At 51.3% G+C, this 21,052-nt stretch overlaps 7 protein-coding genes across 7 annotated transcripts; 4 read left to right on the top strand and 3 right to left on the bottom strand.

Annotated features, from left to right (window-relative positions):
* Positions 1-2,876: 2,876 nt before the first annotated feature.
* Positions 2,877-6,180, top strand: N7458_002758 (putative translation elongation factor eEF-3; the record flags this gene model as incomplete). The annotated part of the gene is made up of 4 exons (XM_056906141.1): positions 2,877-2,993; positions 3,067-4,950; positions 4,995-5,997; positions 6,095-6,180. 4 exons carry the CDS (start codon positions 2,877-2,879, stop codon positions 6,178-6,180), a joined length of 3,090 nt encoding a protein of 1,029 aa, XP_056770248.1.
* Positions 6,181-7,189: 1,009 nt separating this feature from the next.
* N7458_002757 (uncharacterized protein) lies at positions 7,190-8,602 on the top strand (the record flags this gene model as incomplete). Its single annotated transcript, XM_056906140.1, is given in 3 exon segments — positions 7,190-7,377; positions 7,448-8,245; positions 8,257-8,602. The coding sequence occupies 3 exon segments, from the start codon at positions 7,190-7,192 to the stop codon at positions 8,600-8,602; spliced, it is 1,332 nt and encodes a 443-aa protein (XP_056770247.1).
* Positions 8,603-9,672: 1,070 nt separating this feature from the next.
* N7458_002756 (class I SAM-dependent methyltransferase) lies at positions 9,673-11,248 on the top strand (the record flags this gene model as incomplete). The annotated part of the gene is made up of 6 exons (XM_056906139.1): positions 9,673-9,909; positions 9,962-10,073; positions 10,184-10,424; positions 10,482-10,637; positions 10,700-11,161; positions 11,215-11,248. 6 exons carry the CDS (start codon positions 9,673-9,675, stop codon positions 11,246-11,248), a joined length of 1,242 nt encoding a protein of 413 aa, XP_056770246.1.
* A 311-nt stretch (positions 11,249-11,559) lies between these two features.
* Positions 11,560-13,612, bottom strand: N7458_002755 (DEAD/DEAH box helicase; the record flags this gene model as incomplete). The annotated part of the gene is made up of 3 exons (XM_056906138.1): positions 11,560-13,260; positions 13,309-13,417; positions 13,467-13,612. 3 exons carry the CDS (start codon positions 13,610-13,612, stop codon positions 11,560-11,562), a joined length of 1,956 nt encoding a protein of 651 aa, XP_056770245.1.
* A 160-nt stretch (positions 13,613-13,772) lies between these two features.
* N7458_002754 (uncharacterized protein) lies at positions 13,773-15,653 on the top strand (the record flags this gene model as incomplete). Its single annotated transcript, XM_056906137.1, has 1 exon — positions 13,773-15,653. One exon carries the CDS (start codon positions 13,773-13,775, stop codon positions 15,651-15,653), a length of 1,881 nt encoding a protein of 626 aa, XP_056770244.1.
* A 485-nt stretch (positions 15,654-16,138) lies between these two features.
* rscE (uncharacterized protein) lies at positions 16,139-18,297 on the bottom strand (the record flags this gene model as incomplete). Its single annotated transcript, XM_056906136.1, has 3 exons — positions 16,139-17,515; positions 17,567-18,147; positions 18,207-18,297. The coding sequence occupies 3 exons, from the start codon at positions 18,295-18,297 to the stop codon at positions 16,139-16,141; spliced, it is 2,049 nt and encodes a 682-aa protein (XP_056770243.1).
* A 619-nt stretch (positions 18,298-18,916) lies between these two features.
* On the bottom strand, positions 18,917-19,567 carry N7458_002752 (glutathione S-transferase family protein; the record flags this gene model as incomplete). Its single annotated transcript, XM_056906135.1, has 1 exon — positions 18,917-19,567. One exon carries the CDS (start codon positions 19,565-19,567, stop codon positions 18,917-18,919), a length of 651 nt encoding a protein of 216 aa, XP_056770242.1.
* Positions 19,568-21,052: the final 1,485 nt, after the last annotated feature.

Genomic DNA, 21,052 nt, shown 5'->3' with positions numbered 1-21,052 from the left:
CCAGAAGAAAGTGGGCAAGAAGGATGAAAAGGGGGGCGATAAGGCCAGGAGGGCCCCATACAAATCGACTGGGGCGCATCAAGATGATCCACCCCCAGACTCCTAATTTCAACTCCAGAACAAGAGCCAGACCTAAGGTTCTCCTAAATAAAACCAGCACAGTACTCAGAACCAAGAGCTTACCGTTTACGCACCACCAAGGGTACCACCAAGAGAAACCACAAACGATAACTCGATAAAAATCTCGATGACCTCGTCGCGACGTCAACGACACCTCCCGTTCCAACTAGTGGCCACACTCCGAAAAAAAAAAAAACGCCACCGGCAACAAAAAAGGGCAAGAATTCGACAAATTAGAGACCCCGCCAAACTCTGTTTTAAAAATTTGTCTCGCTTCCAGAAGGGCCGCATGGCCCAAAGCATGCAGACTATCGCCGGGCGAATCTCCGGGAATCTCGGATGCGCCAAATGCAAATGCAAATGCAAATGCGTAAAGTTTAGTAGACTTTCTTTCCCGCTGCTGGCGAGTCGAATTGGATCAAATCAATCACGGAGCGTCCGATGTCTGCGGCTACGGCTACGGCTACGGCAGGTCCGGGCTCGGGACTGTAGGTACGGAGTAGTGTAAGGGGGAAATTTACGGCGGTAGGGAAATAGGGAGTTGAGCCGTGGACTATCGCTATTGACCATTGAAACGAGGCCCAAGTTCGGCACGGAGATGACTTTTTTTTTTCTTTCGCTAGGTACTTCGTACAGATAGGTCTACCGTTATGATAATGTACCCCCAGTAGCTCCATTTCGAGGACCATCTCCGACTCGACACAGAAACAAACCCCGAAACCAGACAGCAAGGGCCCGAATCCTGGGACGCTATTACTTCATACTCCTACTGTACGTAGGTGGTCAGTAGTAATAATCTTGCGTTCGCAGGAATTTCCAGACCTACCTTTTTGACTTTTCCCGACCCGCTGGCACACGCTGGTCCTTCGACCCGATCGATTTTCGCCACCGGGTACTTTTCGCGGGGGATAAGGGTAAGGAATGATAATGAGATTATCGGACTGGATGATTTTGGACTTTTCAGGTCGATGGTCCCGGGTTTACTTCGGACGGACTCGGTCGGGAGAGAACAAGATTTATTTTCCATCTATAGTTAGCAGTGTAAATGGTCCATTGTCGCAAGGTTTCTTGCAGGAAGATAAAGGGAAAAAAAAAAATCCCCTTTTTTTTTCTGGATGTAACTGTCCAACCCGCGATAAGCGATAAGCAGGAAGCGGTGAGCAGCCGTCAACTGGCGGTGTTGGAAGTATACCGGGGCATCTCTGGCTAGGACTGCTGTATACTCGGTATATGTTGGAATGATATACGGGACACTGACTTCTTGTTGCCATAACCATTGGCAGTACGTATATACCCCTGGATACCAGTCTTTAGTTGATCCAGAGTACATACCTCGGCATGTCCCTGTGCTGATGATCGAGATCCATCACCCCTGAAATCACGATGTACATTCTTCTGATCTGGGAGTGCAGATTCCGCTACCCGCACTCCTTTTATCGATAATACAGTATTAAATTATTATCTTTATATGATTACTTATGTCAGAGATCCGATGCTGACTTGGAGTCTTGGACCCGTAACTCTAGCTGACCACCTACCCATCCGGGGATCGGAATCATCATTTCGATCGCAGCGGATCCAAAACGAGAATCATAGTACATACATAGTCAGCCCTTTCGGGACATGTAGGCAATGTGGTTCTACGCAACTCTAAAAATAATATGTTCAGCCTGCCCTGCTTCTTACATTTTTGTGTTTTCTCTTTTTGTTCTCGAAAAAAGAAAACTCTCGATCTCGGGATGGGTTGATTGGATGCTCCAACGGCCGGGAAAAGGGCTGCGCCACCGGGTCATGAGAGTGGCGACTGGCACGCCTCAAGACTCTCTCGCGTTAGGAATACTGTAGTACCCCGTAAGAACTAACTAACTATAGGGCGATGGACTGGTGGGTAATCATAGAAAATACAATAGTAGTCTACTGACTATACTCCAGATTGTAATTGCCGTTTCATCACCCCGGATTTGTCCACCCCCCCTAGCACAATCTAGGCTGATGCTGCATGTGCTGCGGTCCTGCGGACTGCACCTCGAGCCGTCTGAGAGCCGCCCTGAAAGAAAAATTTTTTGGATGATCTCCGATAGTCACTATAGTAACAAGTTCACCCCAGCAGCAAAAAAAAAAAAAAAGTTCAGTCTGGACGATCATAGTGATAAGGGACGTCATACTCCTCCCAGGCAGGAATTGATGCCTTGGAGAGTCTCCTCAGGCAGCCCTTCCAGCCTGGTCAGTCTTGCTGAGTTTCGCTGTCCGTAGACTTTTTGGTGATTTTTCGTGATTTTTTTTTTGTTTGATTGTCCCAGCCAAGGCAGCCCACCAATGACCAGGCCGGGATTCGGGAGGCCGCCCTGGCTGGACCAATGAGATCCCCCCATTTGAGACGGCAGTACTCCATCAATTGCACTGCACCCGAAACGAACTAGCGTGACCGCAACAGCAAAAAAAAAAATTTCTGCGGTTGGGCGGCGAGGGGCCACACGATAAATATCTCGCCCCCCCTTCTAATCGTCTGCCCCTCCTCCTTCTCCCATCCTCTCTCCCCCATCTTTTTTCTTGGGTTCCTTTCTTTCCTGTTTTCTCTTTTCTGCCTTTAGACAGAAAAGAACCAAAAGTTTAGACTCGCTCTCTCTGCAAAGAGCGTTTGCTGCGTCCTGGACAGCCGACGCAGTTTGGGCCACCCACAGCTCACCCGAGATACCCCCATAGAAAAATCTCTTTCTTTACTCTAATTTCCCCCAACCGCCAAAATTTCCTCCAAAATGCCTGCCGTCGACGTTTCCTCCGTTCCTGCCGTCTCCGGCAAGGAGATCGCTCAGTCGATCGCCGTCCTCGAGGACCTCATCAAGAACCTCAACATCTCCACCTCTGCCGACGAGGTTAACGCCGCCGGCAACAACCTGGCCACTCTCTTCAGCGGTCCCATCGCGGAGCAGGCCCCTTCCCCTGAAGGCCGTCGAGACCTTCAAGAAGCAGCTCTCCAACAAGAAGGATGCCGTGGCCCGCGAGCGTGCCTGCGAGGGCATCCGCGCCATCGCCTCCCACACCACCATCGCTCCCGGTGTTGAGCCCCACCTTGTGTCTCTCCTTGGCCCCGTTCTGAACGCCGTCGGTGACAAGATGGTCCCCGTCAAGGAGGCCGCTCAGTCTGCCGCCGCTGCCATCGTTCAGGCTGTCACCGGCAACGCCGTCAAGGCCGTTGTCACCCCTATCCTCGACTCTCTCCAGAATGCCCAGAAGTGGCCCGAAAAGATGGCCGCTCTCAAGTGCCTGGATGCCCTCGTTGAGACTGCCCCCGCCCAGCTGTCCTTCCAGGTGCCCCGTCTGATCCCCGTCGTCTCCGAGGCCATGTGGGACACCAAGGCCGACATCAAGAAGGCCGCCTACTCCACCATGGAGAAGGTTTGCGGCCTGATCGTCAACAAGGATATCGAGCGTTTCATTCCCGAGCTCATCAAGTGTATCGCCAAGCCTGAGAACGTCCCCGAGACCGTTCACTTGCTCGGTGCCACCACTTTCGTTTCCGACGTGACCAGCCCTACCCTGGCCATCATGGTCCCCCTGCTGGACCGTGGTCTGGTTGAGCGCGAGACTGCCATCAAGCGTAAGTCCGCCGTCATCGTCGACAACATGTGTAAGCTCGTGGAGGACCCCCAGCTGGTCGCTCCCTTCTTGCCCAAGATGTTGCCCGCTCTGAACAAGAACTTTGAGATTCTCGCCGACCCCGAGGCCCGTGAGAAGACCAAGCAGGCCCTGGACACCCTCACCCGTGTCGGTGATGTCAAGGACGGCAAGATCCCCGAGGTCTCCACCGCCGGTGACATCCAGACCGTCGCTGGTATCCTCAAGGATATCCTCAAGGAGAACAAGTTCGAGGACCGCATCGCCTCCTCCGAGGCTGTCATCAACTACGTTGGTGCCATCGCCGGTCAGCTCGTTGACGAGAAGGACGCCGACAACACCACCTGGACTCAGAACGCCGTCCCTTACATCGTCGCCATCGTCGGTGAGGAGGCCGCCAAGCCCATTGCCGAGACCCTCCGCAAGCGTGCCTCTCCCGATGCCGCCGCTGCCGATGAGGTCCCCTCCGACGAGGAGGAGGGTGAGGATCTGTGCAACTGCACCTTCTCCCTGGCCTACGGTGCCAAGATTCTGCTGAACCAGACCCACCTGCGCCTCAAGCGTGGTCAGCGTTATGGTCTCCTCGGCCCCAACGGTTCCGGCAAGACCACCCTCATGCGCGCCATCAACAACGAGCAGCTCGAGGGTTTCCCCAAGAAGGATGAGGTCAAGACCGTCTACGTCGAGCACGACTTGGACGCTGCCGATACCGAGCTGACTGTCATTGGCTGGACCGTCAAGAAGCTGAACGAGGTTGGCCTGAACCCCGTCGACGCCGACGTCCGTGACAAGCTCGTCAATGAGTTCGGTTTCCTCGAGACCCAGCTCGATGGCTCCATCGGTGCCCTGTCCGGTGGTTGGAAGATGAAGCTCGCCCTGTGCCGTGCCGTCTTCGAGAACCCCGATATCCTGCTGCTCGACGAGCCCACCAACCACTTGGACGTCAAGAACGTTGAGTGGCTCGAGAACTACCTCAAGTCCTCCCCTTGCACTTCCATCATGGTCTCTCACGACTCCGGTTTCCTGGACCGTGTCATCCAGCACGTTGTCCACTACGAGCGCTTCAAGCTGAAGCGTTACCGTGGTACCCTCTCCGAGTTCGTCAAGCGCGTGCCTTCTGCCCGCTCCTACTACGAGCTCGGTGCCTCCGAGATGGAGTTCAAGTTCCCCGAGCCCGGTTTCCTTGAGGGTGTCAAGACCAAGTCCAAGGCCATCGTCCGTGTCAGCAACATGTCCTTCCAGTACCCCAACACCCCCAGCCCCAGATTCGCGACGTCACTTTCCAGGTCTCCCTGGGCTCCCGTATCGCCGTTATCGGTCCCAACGGTGCTGGCAAGTCTACTCTCGTTAACGTCCTGACTGGCGAGCTTATCCCTACCGCCGGTGATGTTTACCAGCACGAGAACATCCGTATTGCCTACATTAAGCAGCACGCCTTCGCTCATATCGATAACCACCTCGACTCCACTCCCTCCGAGTACATCCAGTGGCGTTTCCAGACCGGTGAGGACCGTGAGACCATGGACCGCGCCAACAAGATCGTCACCGAGGATGACGAGAAGGCCATGGACAAGATCTACAAGGTCGAGGGTACCCTCCGTCGCGTCGTCGGCATCCACTCTCGTCGCAAGTTCAAGAACACCTACGAGTACGAAATCTCTTGGGCTCTTGGTGACAACGTCGGCATGAAGTCCGAGAAGTGGACTCCCATGATGTCCAACGACAACACCTGGTTGCCTCGCTCTGAGATTATCTCGTCTCACTCCAAGCAGGTCGCCGAGGTTGACCAGAAGGAGGCCCTCGCCTCCGGTCAGTTCCGCCCTCTCGTCCGTAAGGAGATTGAGCAGCACTGCGCCAACTTCGGTCTCGATGCCGAGCTGGTCTCTCACTCCCGCATGCGCGGTCTGTCCGGTGGTCAGCGTGTCAAGGTCGTCCTGGCCGCTTGCTCTTGGCAGCGCCCCCACGTCATCGTCCTTGACGAGCCCACCAACTACCTCGACCGTGACTCCCTCGGTGCCCTCTCCAAGGCCATCAAGTCCTTCGAGGGTGGTGTTGTCATCATTACTCACTCTCGTGAGTTCACTGAGCACCTCACTGAGGAAGTCTGGGCCGTCAACCACGGTATCATGACTCCCTCCGGTCACAACTGGGTTCAGGGCCAGGGCTCCGGTCCCCGTCTCGACCAGAAGGGTGATGATGAGGAGGACAAGTTCGACGCCATGGGTAACAAGATTGTCGTCGAGAAGAAGAAGAAGCTTACTGGTAAGTTGTCAATCCCATCCCATCTCAAAAGACAGTTTCCATTCTATTCGTCTTGAATTTCAGATTAACTAACATGTCTTTTTTCCCTTTTTTACAGGCTCTGAGCTCCGCAAGAAGAAGAAGGAGCGTGCTGCCCGCCGTAAGCGTGGTGAGGAGGTCTTCTCTGATGAGGATGACTTCTAGGTCCGATAGACTGGGATGGGTTACTCTCATTATGGAGTTTTTGATGATTATGAATTTTCTTAGTGTAGTTCTTTGCTGAGGACAAAATACATTCAAAGCTGTTCAGAACAAATCGGTTTTTTGGTGTTGATTGTAGATGGAGATTGTTCATCGTGGACTTGTCGGTAGAGCTTGTGTAGAGCTGATGACTGCGTCTCACATTGGAGGAATATTGGACCTGAAGAATTCTCGTAGTGGATGGACTATGCGGTTTACTTGTATCCTCTCCTTAACGATTTATCTTAGCTAGGTCTTTTTTGGTCGTGTACTACGTTCCGTACTATTGAAGCTACCAGCTCTCCAGTCAGCCATGCAACCACGTTCCTCATGATAAAGTGTAACAGGGCTAGTCTGGAGCCTAGTCTTTTGAGAGACACTACTCGAAAAGCCCTTTGTAATGCGATGGTATTCCCTGTTTATCTTCCTATTCATTTCTTTCCTGGATCGCTTTTAATTCATGAGATGGGGCTTACCGCTGTATACCTCTGCTAGTCTAACCCTCAACCTTGAGTGTGCCATCTACAGGTGTTCGGCTCATGATGAATCCAGGGAAACGTTGACCCGAGGCAACGGGCATTGGAATGAGCTTAATAGCTTATAACTCCCAAACACCTGGGTTCCGGTTCCAGGGGAAGTTCCACCCAAAACCGGGGGGTATGAGTGTCAATCAACCAGGTACACAGTGTAGGTCATCCACCATATTTGTAGCAATGGTTCTAACTTCGATATCTTCAAGGGACGAAATTATGTAAAACTGTTCACTAACTATCCTAACGGAGTTCACGAGTTATCATAAGGGGGCTTACGGCTGACAAGCAGAACCGGAGGACGCCGATGGGGGTTGCTCTGATAGTGGGGTCAGTTGTTGGGGTCAGTTGGAGGTCCATTTCTTAACTACTTGTCGCCGTTCTCTGAAGCTGAAGCTCGGGTATCCTGATTTATACGGGTTCAACCTCGGGAGGAATACCGGATGATTGAAGAATCCGGTGTGTTTGAGTCTGGCTTGCGAACCGCTGACAGCCGCGCGATGGCTGCACGAACGGGTAAATCCTCCACAACAGACGACACAGGTTTACCCCCAGAAGAAGGCTTTCAAGGGTGGTCCTGTGTCGGCGGCGCCTTTCTCGGCCTCTTCTGTACATTTGGATTCCTCAATGCGTGAGCCATAACCAACAAAAGCACCAACCCCCTCCAAATCACTAAACTAATGCACCCTCCGTCCCCCCAGCATCGGCGTATTCCAAACTATCTATCAAAAGACCACACTCGCCAGTTACTCTTCATCAGCCATATCCTGGATCTTCGCCGTCCAAATATGCTTGATGTGGGCCTTAGGCCCGCTCTACGGCCGCATCCTGGATACCTACGGCCCGGCCCCAGTCCTCTACCCCTGCAGCGTCCTCTGCGTCTTCTCGCTCTGCATGACCAGCCTTACGGACAAGTACTATCAAATATTCCTAGCGCAGGGCCTGGGCTTCGGCATCGGCGCGGGTGGAGTGTTTACGTCGGCGATGGTATGTGTTGGACAGTGGTTTGGGCGGAGACGCGGGTTGGCACTTGGGATTTCGAGTTGTGGTGCTAGTGTGGGCGGCGTTGTGTTTCCTGTGTTTTTTGACAGGATTATCCAGATTGAGAGTGTGGGCTTTTATGGGGCTATCAGGTATACGGCGTTGTTGGTGGGTGTGCTCCTGGCAGGGGCTTGTTGGTTGATTAAATCAAGGTTGCCCAGGAAGAAGTGGAATCGGGAGGTGGCTTGGTTTGATGCGAAGTTGTTTAAGGAGAAGCAATTTGCGTTTTATACTTTTGGGTCGTATATGGTTATGTTCGTCTCGCTCTTTTTCTATTCTGATATCCTGGATCTGGGGGTTGGGAAACACGAGGAAAGAGTGACAAAAAAAAGCAAGATTTTGCGGCTGACGCTTTTGCACAGGTGGGGTCTTTGGGGACCGTTTGATTTCCTTTCCAGCATGGCTGAAGCTAAAGGGTTCTCGTCGAATCTGGCCCTGTATTTGATATCGATCATCAAGTACGTTCGAGGCCTGAGCTGTCGTCCATCATTGTTTGTGAAAGATCTTCGCTCATCAACTTGTTTAGTGCGACTTCCATCTTTGGTCGGATCATCCCAGCACACGTCGCCGATCATATCGGCCATTTCAACGTGTTTACCACCTGCTCGCTGTTTACTGGAGGCTCCATGCTTTGTCTCTGGCTTCCATTCAACTACCACCCCTCCCATGCAGGGATCATTGTGTTCGCGCTCGTGTACGGCTTCGTCAGCGGTGCAGTGGTATCTTTGGTCATGCCATGTGTAGCAAAGACTGGGAGTCTAGACACACTCGGCCAGCGATTTGGAACGTTCCAAATAGTGATATCAGTCAGGTAGGTTGTTTTATTCCATCGTCGTTTTTATCTCTCCGAATATCTGGCTGCATGACTCGTCCCTTTTTTCTACTTTCTTTTTTTTCCCGGCTGAAACTGTGCTTTAGTTGCCTCACTGGCCTACCCATCATGGGAGACATCTTAACCCGACAATCTGGGACGAACTTTTCAGGGCTACAAATCTTTTCCGCGGTGACTGCGTTGTTCGGCGCGGGTTGTCTGATGGTTTCGACATACCTCCTGTCTCGATCGCACGGGACGTGGAAAGTGTGAAGGGGAAGAGGGAAGAGAGGGCCGATCCGTTCTCCCGGGCCTATTTAGTGCTGATACGGTCCTCGTGGAGGGACAAGAAAGATGGCGATTTCCCACTTCACCCTCACACCCGACGACCACTTTTTATATTGGCCAATAGGATGTGGTCTAAGCGCTGTGTTTCTGGGGCTATTGCTCCTAGTTCCCGTGTGGACATGCAACTCGAGCATTTCTTGGGAATTGGAAATGTTGCGCCTTCCTTGCCGAGGGGCATATCGGCCAATCTCTGTTGTACTACAAGCTGTGTGCAGTGTTCCAAGCTTCCTCCACAAAAGGTAGCCAGGTACATCCCTGTAGAATAGTTGGGGCGGAGAGATTTAGGTAGAAATTGGGTGCGGCTAGGGTAGCCATATCTACCTCTAGTTTCGATTCTAGTTGGATAGGAATTGTTTAACTTTTGCCTAGCTTCAAGTCGAACCACCACATAGTTTGCACACGGACAATTCGGCAGTTGTCTAGCCCCTCCGTAGCTCCGTAGTGAAGTGAACTCGGCCCTATGCAGCCCCTCCCCGCAAAGACGTTGTTTAAAAACCCCTAAACTGCAAGCCATACGACTGCGATACTATCTGCAAATGGATGCGTGCAGTTTTGCAACTCTTTCCTCGACCTGTCACAGTCAACAAAAGTACCAAAATTACCACCACGTTCACGGGGTTCCGGAGTATAAATTCGGATTGCCACCCCCAAGATATCTCCTTCATTGCTTGCCTAGGTCTCTTGGGTTTGTCTACGTTTGACCTTGGTTTGAGCTGAAGTGCCATCATGGCCCCGTCTACTCTTGTAGAGAATCCGAGGCCGGACCCTCTCAATTCAGAGCATGTCAATGCAGAACCTGTCCATGCAGAGCATGCCAACGGGAGCCTTGACAACTCGGAGCCTGCAAATCCAGAACCTACTAACGATGAGCCTGCGCGACCACTTGGTGCCACAACGCAGTCGGCAGAGGCTGCTGAAGCGCCGCAAAACACAATGGCACCCATCCAAGTTGACGACGTCAGCGTATGATTTATGATCGTCATTGCTTGTTTCATAATACTGAGTGTCTGAGCAGACCGACGGCAGTGACTTTGAAAGTGACTTTTCCGACCTGACTTCGTTGTCTTCGAGTGTTCTGGACTACGAGTATGAGAATGGTCGGCGGTACTCGAGCAATCGACACGTAAGTATTTGTGTGCGTTGGTTCCATAGCCGAGTCTAATACTACCCATCCAATTAGACCCAGAATATGTATGATCTACACTCGACTCGACGGTGAGAGGCCTCCCGCTAATAGACTATAGTATGCCAAATGATGAACAGGAACTAGACCGCCTGGATTTGGTATGGCTTTCGACTTCTGAGAAATTTGACCAAAATTCTAACTTTTATATAGTGCCACCACATGTTAAGAAAACAGATTCATCTAGTTGGCTCATGTTGCTGAAAGGAGAACCTTTCAAAGCGCCCGTCAAGAATCCGCAAAAGATTTTGGATCTCGGCACAGGAACTGGAATTTGGGCCATGGATTGCGCAGAGTAAGCATTCCATCCTGAATAGAAAGCCATCTAGCAGTAATACTGATGCTTTTGAAGGAAATATCCAGAAGCCCATATCATTGGCAACGACATCAGTGCTATCCAGCCGAACTGGGTTTGCCCAAACGTAGAATTCATCGTGGAAGACTACGAGGCAGAATGGCTGTACAAAGCTGAAAGCTTCGACCTTATCCACGCACGGTTGTTGGCAGGGTATGTATTTCTCCTTCCTTGTAAGTCTTGTAAGTCTTCGGTCCATACTTACTTCCCTGTAGGTGTGTTGCAAACTGGCCCCAGCTCCTGCGGCGTTGCTACGATGCCCTCAAGCCAGGCAGCTACAGCGAACTCCACGAAAGCGCTTTCTGGGCCTACAGCGATGACGGGACCTGTCCCGACGATTCCCCTCTCAACCAATACCTAAGCGCACTCATCACAGCATCAGCCGCGAGTGGAAAACCGTACAATATCCAAGCATTTTTGAAAGGCTGGCTCATTGACGCTGGTTTCGAGGATGTCACACAACTCACGTATTTCCTGCCGTACTCGCCCTGGCCAAAAGATCCTTATCTCAAGGAGCTTGGAAAGTATCAGCAGGTGATGTCGCAGCAAGCTGTCGAGGCTTATGGTCTCAGGCTGTGCACTCAGGTTTTGGGTTGGGGTGTGGATGTTTCGAAGATTTTCCAGGCTCAGTGCAGAAAGCAGATTGGAGATAGGAATGTGCATGCTTACGTGAAAGAGTAAGTTGATTCTTCAGGTATATTTTGGGTACCGTGCGCTAACTGGTTATCAGGTACGTCTTTTATGGGAGGAAGCCTTTCCGGTGAATGCTAGGGCTGAGGTGGTCGACGGAGGATTTTTTTTTCCTATTCTTTTGACTTTGACTGTTATGTGACAATTTCTTTTCGGGGCCACAAGGTTAGTCTCAATAGCCTAATTTCAAACGTTACAAGCCTTTTGTAGTAGTGTACTCACAGAATTCAAGAAGATATCTTTGTCGATAGATAGCAGATAAGCAGTTACTTCGTCATCAAAAATTCCCCGTAAAATAATGTATTGAGTATGAAATCAAAGAGATTAGATCTTTGAATGGTAGTATTGTACAATTTGGCCATGTTGGCCTACTCTCCTCGGTTAATCAGCCCTCCACAGGCCCAACCTTGACATTAGTCCTCCTGTGCAGCTCTTCAAACTCAGTGATAGCCTTTTCTCTCCGCTCAGCCTTGCGCTGTTGAACTTCAATGCTCTTGAACCGCTTCTTGCCCCCAAACTTCAGCTTTGTGATCATATCAGCCGCTTGACCCCTCGTCAGGTCCTGGGGCCGTAATTTGCCCTCCCGTATGCGAGCTTTGTTCAACAACTGAATCTGTCCAGGAGTGGCCGGATTCTGCCTCCAGGGCTTCCATGATGCAATGTATCGCTCGTCAAACTTGCTGCTGGCGTAGGTGTCTGCGGCGCGGACGGCTGTTTCTAGGTCGGTGCCTGATGCGATTCGTCGGGGTCGTGTGAATTGTGGTGTTTCAGTCATTGGATTGGTGAATTTCATCACGTGATATACGTTGTACATATCTTTTTCTTTCTCCAGGGTCAGCCAGCCTGATGATTCCGACAGTAGGTACTTTTCATCGCCGACTCGAACCCAGGAATTTGGACTAAGAGAACGGATGTGTTTCTCAGAGCGTGTGTCGTCCAATAGATCGTAGATACTGTCGTATTTGGTGAATTGTAGATTGACGTCACCGTCTTGAGCTGCCTCTGGATCTTCTGATGACTTTGGCAGGTTATCTTCTGCGCGGCCTTCCCGTATATCTTTCACCGACGATTCGTTCAAGACTTCGTCTGGGTGAAGGCCGAACAATGTTGGCGTTGACAAAACACCCGTTGCCAATGATGCAACCATGTCAATGATATGACAGTCCTCTTTCCCGGGAAACAGGCGCAGTCCACGTCCGATCATCTGGATAAGCAGGTTTCTGGATCTGGTCGGACGCGCCAAGAGCACGCAATCAATGTTGGGAATATCAGTGCCCTCGGTAAACAGACCACAATTCAACAGAACCGGGAATTCTTGGTTCTTGAAAGCCTCTAATTGCTCTGAGCGCACATTCTTATGAGTGGTGGCAGTTATGTACCGAGCATCAACGCCGTGTTCCCGAAACGTCGCTGTGAGCTGTTTGGCATGCTCGACATCCACGCAAAAGACGAGAGTGGATTTCCGGTCTTTCGCATTGGCCATCCAGGCACGCACTGTAATGTTGTTGGTGTTCGTCGTGTTAACCGCCTCTGAAAGCGAACTCAGCGCAAAATCGCCAAACTTGTCCTTTTTGACATTGGACAGATTGGCTTCTGATTTCACGGTCGTAAATACTGCATTGGCAAGCCATTTCTCGCCAATCATATCCACATAGTCTTTATGGTAGACAATATGATCAATTGCGGCGCCGAGTTTCAGCCCGTCAAATCGCGCAAAGGTAGCCGAGACACCAACGAGCACCGGTGCATTTGGGGATGGATCGTTGAGACGAAAATGCCCCAAGGCTTCACGGTATGATCTTGCTACAATATGATGCGCCTCATCCACAAGGATCAACTTGAAGAGCTTCGGGTCGAACTTGTGAATGCGTCCACGAGCAAGAGTCTGCACGGATGCAATGATGATATCCCCATGTCCTGTCGCAACATTGTTTCCCATCTCGATCTCCACAATCTTGTCCGGATATGCAAGGCGGCAATGCTTCGCTGCTTGTTCGACGAGTTCGCGTCGGTGGACGATGATCATCGTCTTCGTAGCTTCCGCATCGCGTGGTGGGATTCGGCTGATAAGCTGTGTGAAGATAACCTGCGGAGGTTAGCAGATATTCGGACCTATCCGTATACACAAGCATACTGTCTTTCCAGCTCCAGTTGCTAAGGATATTCCTAGCCTCCGGTGGCCCTCGTCCAGGTAGTTGAGCACTGATTGAATGCATTCTTCTTGGTAATCGCGCAGCACAATACTGGAAGAGCCGGGCAATGGCGGTACTGTAGAGTTGAGACGAGCATTACGCCAGCCATGCGACGCTAATAGTCTCCTCGGAGGCCTCCTCCAAGAGTGCGAAATCGCCAACAACCCAAATCTGCGAACGAACTCCATACTCTAAAGAAGAGAGCAGCTCGGCGGACTGAAAAGCGGCCACAAACAGTGCAAACATTCTTATCGGCCGCGCGATAACGTCGGTCAGTCTGACCTGAAGAGCTCAGCTTTTTTTATTGCTCTCTCTTTCTTCAAATACCTTCTCAACTCACAGGCGCAGCTGTGATGTCCTCGCCTTCGGTCTCTCCGAATGCGCTGGCAGTCTGCAAGCCTGCATGATGAGCAGTTCCGAGTCGTCCTTTGCGCCTGACGAAAATTCCGACTCCGACTCCGAGTTTAGTCTCGATGAACAACCCGAGCAGACGCGTAGTCGGCGCTCTTCTTCACGAATCGAAGTGGTGGATAACTCATCAGACGATGGTGATAAAGATGGAGATGAAGATCTGAACTCCGACTTAGAGTCAGGCGCAGACTTGAACGTCCGCGATAACCAATTCGAAATTCTTTATGCTCGCATTCAGCATCTGTCGCCGGAAATCCTCGACGCCTACTCTTCGCTCGTAACGGAGGTCGAAAACGATATCATTTTATCGGCAACTCGAGAAGATGAGGAGATTCATAACGTCCATCAACATGGAGCGGTGATTTGGACTGCAACCGAAAAGGAAATTTTATACAATGTGCTTGACAGGAAAGGCAGGAATGGCATCAAAGAGATTGCCTCTGCCATTGGAACCAAGTCGGAACTCGAAGTCATGGATCATCTCCGGCTCCTCCATCGCGGTTTGGAGAGCCAGCATCTCCTTGAGCGGCACATCAAAACGATCATCATGGGTGACGTTCCCGCAGCCGCCGAGATCAGCGAGCAATGTTGCGCCAAGTTAGACGAGTATGCCCGGGGTCTGAGAGCCAAAGAAGATCTCGCTGCCGTACCGGCTGCACGGATGCGATACGGTGATAATTGGACTGTCAGTAGTACCCAGGCGCAACAACTACTAGCGGCTGAAATGGATGTTCCGTTACGTGGTGACATTCACCTTCCTGCCAACCTGCTCAACATTTCAACATGGATCGAGCTCGAACAACGGTTTTTCATGAATTTCGGGGGCTCGCAAGCGGAGGATAACTGGGTGAATATCGCCCAGTCGAAAAACGAGTCTCCCTCCATCAGCGGCGATGCGCTGATGGACTTTTACGCTTTGACTGTTAGCATCACACGTCGCTTGATACAGTCGACTCAATTCGTAGCCATGAGCAGAATACGAAGTCAGCGCCTGTACGGCCGTGAGCGCGCTAATGCCGTTCGCAGGAAAGATGTCAAGGCCGCTGTCAACATTCTGAACATGAAGCCAAAGCGAACGGACTTCCTGCTCAGACTTGCCCGCCGAAACGAACTAGTTATCGAAGACAGACACAAAAGAAAGGGCTGGAAGACCCGAACATTCGACTATGACGAGGCGGAGAAGATTCTCAACGGGGAAGCAGATTACTTCAAACGCGTCAGGGACGCAACCGTCACCAACACAGCAGATGCCGACGATGAAGTCGAAGAAGAAGATGAGAACGACCTCGACAATTTCGACGGCGAAGACTCACGTCATCCTTCAAGAATGACCTCCCAGCAACCGACCGAACATTCTACTTCCCCCGCATCTTCAGACGAAGAGCAAGACCCCCTTGACTCAGAAGAAGAACACGCCAACGCCGTCGACCTCGAACATAATCGTCACGAAGAACTCGCTCTATGGCGCCTCCTTGAAAACCCCGCACCACCACACCTCGAACCCCCCATCCGAACAGAACAAGACGACAAAGATGTCTCGCGCAAACCACCCGCGGAGCGCAAAGCGCCCCAAGACATGGTCGAATGGCGCGATCGAGTCCTCTACCGCGGTGAATGGGAGGAATACGGTTATAACATTGGCGATGTGGAGGAGGCGGTGGTTGAGAACCGGCGGAAAAGGCGCCGTATTGATGAGCCTTTATCTGCTTCTGTGGTTAACAGTGAGGATGATGCGGAGGAGGAGGAAGGGCCACAGCTTGGCGCGGAGGAACATACGCGAGTTGAGCCTCCCAGGTATGGTTCAGCTGGTTGGGATGCCTTTTTGCAATCGTTTTTGACGACGGGGCAAGGCCAACCCGGTGAGAGGAATTCCTAGACCTCGAGGCGCCGGCGATCATGGGAGCTGGTTGGCTTTTGTCTACCTTGATGTAAAGAAACTACAAGATACCATAAAACAATTCAAAGATTTACTCAAAATGTTGATTCTGGAGGTCTACCAAACTCATAAAACACGAAAGATTCCATCACGAACATTTGATTAGAAAAAAAAAGGATAAACACATCCAAAAGAAGTTAGAAAATGAACAGAAAGCATCCAAGCCCCCTGATTTCATCCCCAATCACCAAAATAAGATCACTCGATGAGGATCTTCTCCAGGGACGAAATCGAAATCGACTCAAACTCCCAAGGGATAATCAAGATACTGCGCCTTTTCCTAACCAAGCAGATAGACAAGTTCAAACAAGAAAATTCATAACACCACCAGAATCCGGCAGTCTCCAATCACCATCACCGCTCGGCCTTCTTGCCTCCTTCAAAACATCCATGGGATATCATACACATATAGGCGAAAGCTCAGCTCACAGGTCGAGCGACTTGAAATCGGCACCGGCCTCAGCGCTCAAGGGCTGAGCACCCGGTTGAGTCTCGCCAGCTTGAGGCTGGAAGCCGTAGTTGTTGCCGATACCAGCCGTGGCGGCACTGGCGAGCATGGCGTTGGTGTGCTCGTTGGGACCCTGGTCGCTGACAACCTTCAGGGCTTCCTGGGCTTCCATGACACGCTTCTTGAAAGCCATCCGGTCCAGGAAGAGCTGTCGGCGGGCCTGCTCAAGTTCCCGGCGCTCGGCTTCAATGATCTCCTCCATCTCGTTGAACTGCTGTAGCTTGATCTCAAACTTTTGCAGAGTCACGTTGACAGCAGCGCCAACCAGACGAGTCATTTCACGCTCTTCGTGAGAGGCAAGAGCTCCTGCGCGTGCTGCTGAAGCCGCCAAGGCAACGGTTGACAGGGACTCCTTGGGCTTCTGGGTCTGCTGCTCACCCTCGCGAACGGTATCAACATCCATGGAATCCTCTGCCTTGACAGCCTCCTTGCTCTTACCATCACCCTTCTCCAGTTGGCTGCGGAGCTCTTTCCGGATCTCCTCAACAGAGCGACCTGCGGCGGCTGCGGCTACTGACGGCTCGGCCATCTGGGCAAGGAAAGCAACCACAGACAGGACGGGGTTCTCTGACTGGCTGATGGGATCGCGTGCAGCGCCAGACCGCAGCTCAGGGATATCCTCAACATATTTATCCTCAATCTCTAGAGACAAGAACTTCATCACACACTCTTCGCGTGTCCGCGTGCCGACGTGGTTCGCGATCTGTTCCCAGTTGTCATCAAAGTTCTCCAACCCCTCCAGAAGTAGGACAAGCTCTGAATCGGACCACGGGGCGTCCTTGTCGGGCACATGAGAGTGGCTCTTGTCTTCAAGCTTCACAAAGTCCGAAGCGTTGTGGCTAGAAGGCATGCGACCCTGGAGGAAGCAGTTCGGGCACAGGTCGTACTTGGTGTCAGGGGTGTTGGCGTTGGCTGATGTGGGGGCCGATTTGGCGTAGTGGAAACGAAGGCGTGTGCAGTCGATACCACAGGAGAAGCAGTGCGACTTTTTCTTGGGCTCTGAGGGCTCAATGCCGTTTGTGGCTTCGCCATTGGTATGCTTCTCCTTATCCTCGGCCGGTGTTACGTCCTTGCCCTTCTCGTCATAGATGTTGCGGCGCAGTTCGAGGTTGACATCACCCTTTGCGGGGGTCGCCGAGGCAGCACGGTCGGTGGAGGGAAGAGACTTGCCAGAGGTAACTGTGGGGTGCGGTCCGGGCTGGAAGGGCTGCAGGCCTCGCGGGGTATCGGCAATAACTCGGAAGTGGCCAGTGAAGGGAGGCCCAATGTTGGAGGGTCGGGATTGGGGGTCAACCTGAAAGGGTTAATTCGGATACATGGCCAAAGCCTTATCGTCTGGACTCACCTGGTAGTTGATCAAGCCCCACTGCTCAAGGAAAGAGTGAATACGCATGATGGCACAAACATCGCCAGCCAGATTGCGACGGCAAGCAGTGACGGTTAGGTATTCGATGGGGTTCAGGCGGTAGGTGTTGATCATGAAATCGCGGTAGTCCTTGTAGGTGGCCGGGGTCTTGCTGCGATTGCGGCCGTTGAAGAACTCCGCCAGAGCCTTTTTTTCGATGGCATTGATGGTATTCATGTCGAACCAGGTGGCGTAGCTAGGGAGGATGATTGCGTGGGTTTGAGTGACGAGTTGGTCGCGTGCTTTGCCTTCCAAAGCCGACTTGCTCGGTGCTGGCTGATCCTCTCCGACTGCATCCTCCAGACCTTCCGTAGCCGTCTCGGGGGGCTGTGACTCCCCAACTGCATCCTCCAGACCCTCAGTATCAGGCTTGGCATCGGTCTCAGTACCACCCATCTCCTCGTCTTCCGGTTCGGCATCACCAATCTGGCGCTTGGGGGAGGCAGGTGCATCAAGAGGGTTATCTAACCCGGCAGAAGACTCTGCCTTCTTCTCGGGCGACTCCTGGCGCGATTGCGCCGCTGTTCGTCAGGTCAGCATTGACGTGACTGGGTAGATAAGGTGGCTGGAGCGGACGTACCTGAAGTGTTGGCTGCATCCGCAGCACCCTCTGTGCCAGTCATGGTATGCAAGTTGTCTGCGGCAGCTGGATTGACGGAGTTTCCATCCATGATGTTTTAGCCGAAGGAAAGCTGCTGTCGCGGGCGACAGAAGATCGACTCCTTGCCCTGTCGTTTGTTTCCTGAACCTTGCGCAGCGCAATTGATTACGCGCTATAAGAGCGAAATATCAGACGAGATGAGTTAGACAAGGCGAAAGATGGCCCACTTCGATGAGAATCTAGGCTAGGGAGGGATGATTGGACGGGTGCTTGATCAATGGGGGGAGGTGGATGTCGCGACACGGAAAACTCGCGGTCGCTGCGCCAAGACTGTAATCGACGCTAGTCCAAAAACGGGCTAGCGTTCTCTAGCAGCAGTCAACTGTCGAACTGCATCAACTTCTGTAAAGAATCTATGGATTGTTGTCTTGTCGCTATTACAACGACCTTTTATAGACTGTCACCAGGAGACAGTCTGTTTTCTAGGAATTTCTCTAGACTGATGGCAAGCATTATTCATGATTGGACTCCGAGACTATCTTCTCAAGATCTTACAATGGGCCATCTTTCCAGGATTGCACATCAAAATCATATATTTTTGGAGTTTTCCCTTTCTGAACAACCAGGTACACATTAACAGAGCAGCTATTTGGTTCAAAAACAACTCATCACATCAACAAGGCCCCAATTTAGTGTGCCGCGATGGCTTCACTGCGAAGCTTCAAGGCCTTCTCAACAGCCGGACGAGCCTTCTGGCGTTTCAACCACGAATCAACATTAGGGAATTCCTTGGCCAGATCAACATCAAACATAGTAACAACACCAAACCAAGGAATAAAAGCCAGATCAACATAGCTGAGCTTATCACCAACAAGATACTCTTTATCAGCCAAGAATTTGTCCAGCACGCCCGAAACACGGCGAATCTCCTTCACGTAGCGCTCCTTGGCGCTCTCAATCTTCTCCGGATGGGAGCGGGTGAACCACACAGCCTGGCCGAAGTAAGGACCCTGGCCGGACATCTGATAGTGCAGCCATTGTTTGGCAAGGAAGTAGTCCTTAGACCCGGCATCAAAGCTGATGGTATGGTCCTTGTCGTAGGTCTCGACCAGATACTCGAGGATAGCGCCGGACTCCCACAGCGTAATGCCGGTGTTTGGGTCTTCGATAGCGGGGACGCGGCCATTCGGATTGACAGATACATAAGGTTCTTTCTTCATATCCGCAAAGTCAACCACGGTGTTGACGTAGGGGATGTTGAGCTCCTCGAAGACCATGACGACCTTCCAGGGATTAGGGCCGGGGCCGTGGCCGTAGAGCTTGATTGGCTTAAGCGACATCTTTGTATGTTTGTTTAAGATTGAACCTTAGAATAAGGATGTAAGAACCAAGAGTTGATGCAAAGCCGGTTGGTTGAAAATGGCACAATTTGCAGATATCAAGACGAACTCTGGATATCCGTTACTTCTTTAAATACACCATACCTTCCATTCAACCAAATACAAGGCGCTAATTCTCCCAACATTTTGCGTGTCATTCAAATCCGTTCGGCATCGGCGTCTTGATTACCCCTTGCCGAGTCGCTGACAAATTGCCCAAATGCAAGCTTGACGCGTTCGTGAAATCCTGATATACGCGTTGTTTACCCACCATTGGCTATATCTAGGAATCAGCTGGTGAATTTCCCATGGATATATATCTCGTATAGTGGTATGACCTCATTGGCGACTCGTATCTGCACGGTTTGTGATGTTGAGTTCAAGCTTGGTCCCGCGAAGCTGGGATTTCTTCGGCATTGTTTAGTAATCAGGCTAATATCCCGTCATTGATAGGTCAGATCGATAGAGATGTTTTTGTAATGATGCTCAATACGAATTTTTGCCTATGAGGCGGTGCTAAGGGGGACCAGGGCAGTTGAGCAAAGCTCCAAGTTGGAGTGTGAGGTTGAGGTGTTTGTCAGCAAAAGGTTGGGATAAGCTTAGATACAGTGGCAGTTCAAAAGTCTGAAACAAGAGACCAAGCGAAAAGACCATCTAAATATGCTTCGACTTTACATTTTTATCAGATCTTTCTGAATATCTTTTGAACCCTCTTTCTAGATATTCCCGGCAGTTTTATTCAACTTGCCTTTTAAAGTATAGCTGATGAGAGGGGGTTGAACTTTCCCGGGTGTTGCAAACTTATGGAACGCCACTGTATAGAGCAGTCGTATGTCTGGGACACAAAGTTGACAAAGTACCGAGGAGGACCATTTTGCCTTTGACGGGCGAATAACAACATGCTTCACTCACTGAAGGTAATTAAGCACGTCCATTCCCCGGATTCAAGGAGGAACTGGTTATTTCAATCTCCTCGCTTAACAATAGTTCCCTAGACTGCAGGCTGTCACAGGGAATGACTCTCGCCTCTGAGCAAAAAAGGTATCTAGTACCGACGCCCTTGCCAGCGCACATTCGAGTCATTGGCACGGTATTATAAAGCATCTTCGTGAAAACGGGCACATAGTGGAGATGGACATGATCCAAGACTGAAGGGCGCAGTCTAGTAATGAACAATGGTGCCGCGGTATCGGACCGCGTTGGGGCTCGTATTTGAGGGAAATAAACTTGTTTGATGAGATGGGCAAAGAGAAGGCTCATTGATGGTGGAGAGATCACTCGGTGAAGATGATATATACTTTATGTTTGATATCTGATGAGACCAGGGCGACATAAGCCAATCCCATCGCCCATAGTATGAGCCTATCGTGCGGAGGAGTATTCCTGGATTAGCAGTCGAGTGCGAGTCCTCGGAGTAGACGATTTCCAGGCTCGCAGCAGCATAAC

The sequence above is a fragment of the Penicillium daleae genome, assembly GCF_028827525.1.
Source record: "Penicillium daleae strain IBT 16125 chromosome Unknown utg000002l_segment0_segment0, whole genome shotgun sequence".
In the NCBI taxonomy this organism is placed as follows: domain Eukaryota; kingdom Fungi; phylum Ascomycota; class Eurotiomycetes; order Eurotiales; family Aspergillaceae; genus Penicillium; species Penicillium daleae.
Note: the sequence above shows the minus strand (reverse complement) of the source record. Positions and strands in the feature narration are given on the sequence as shown.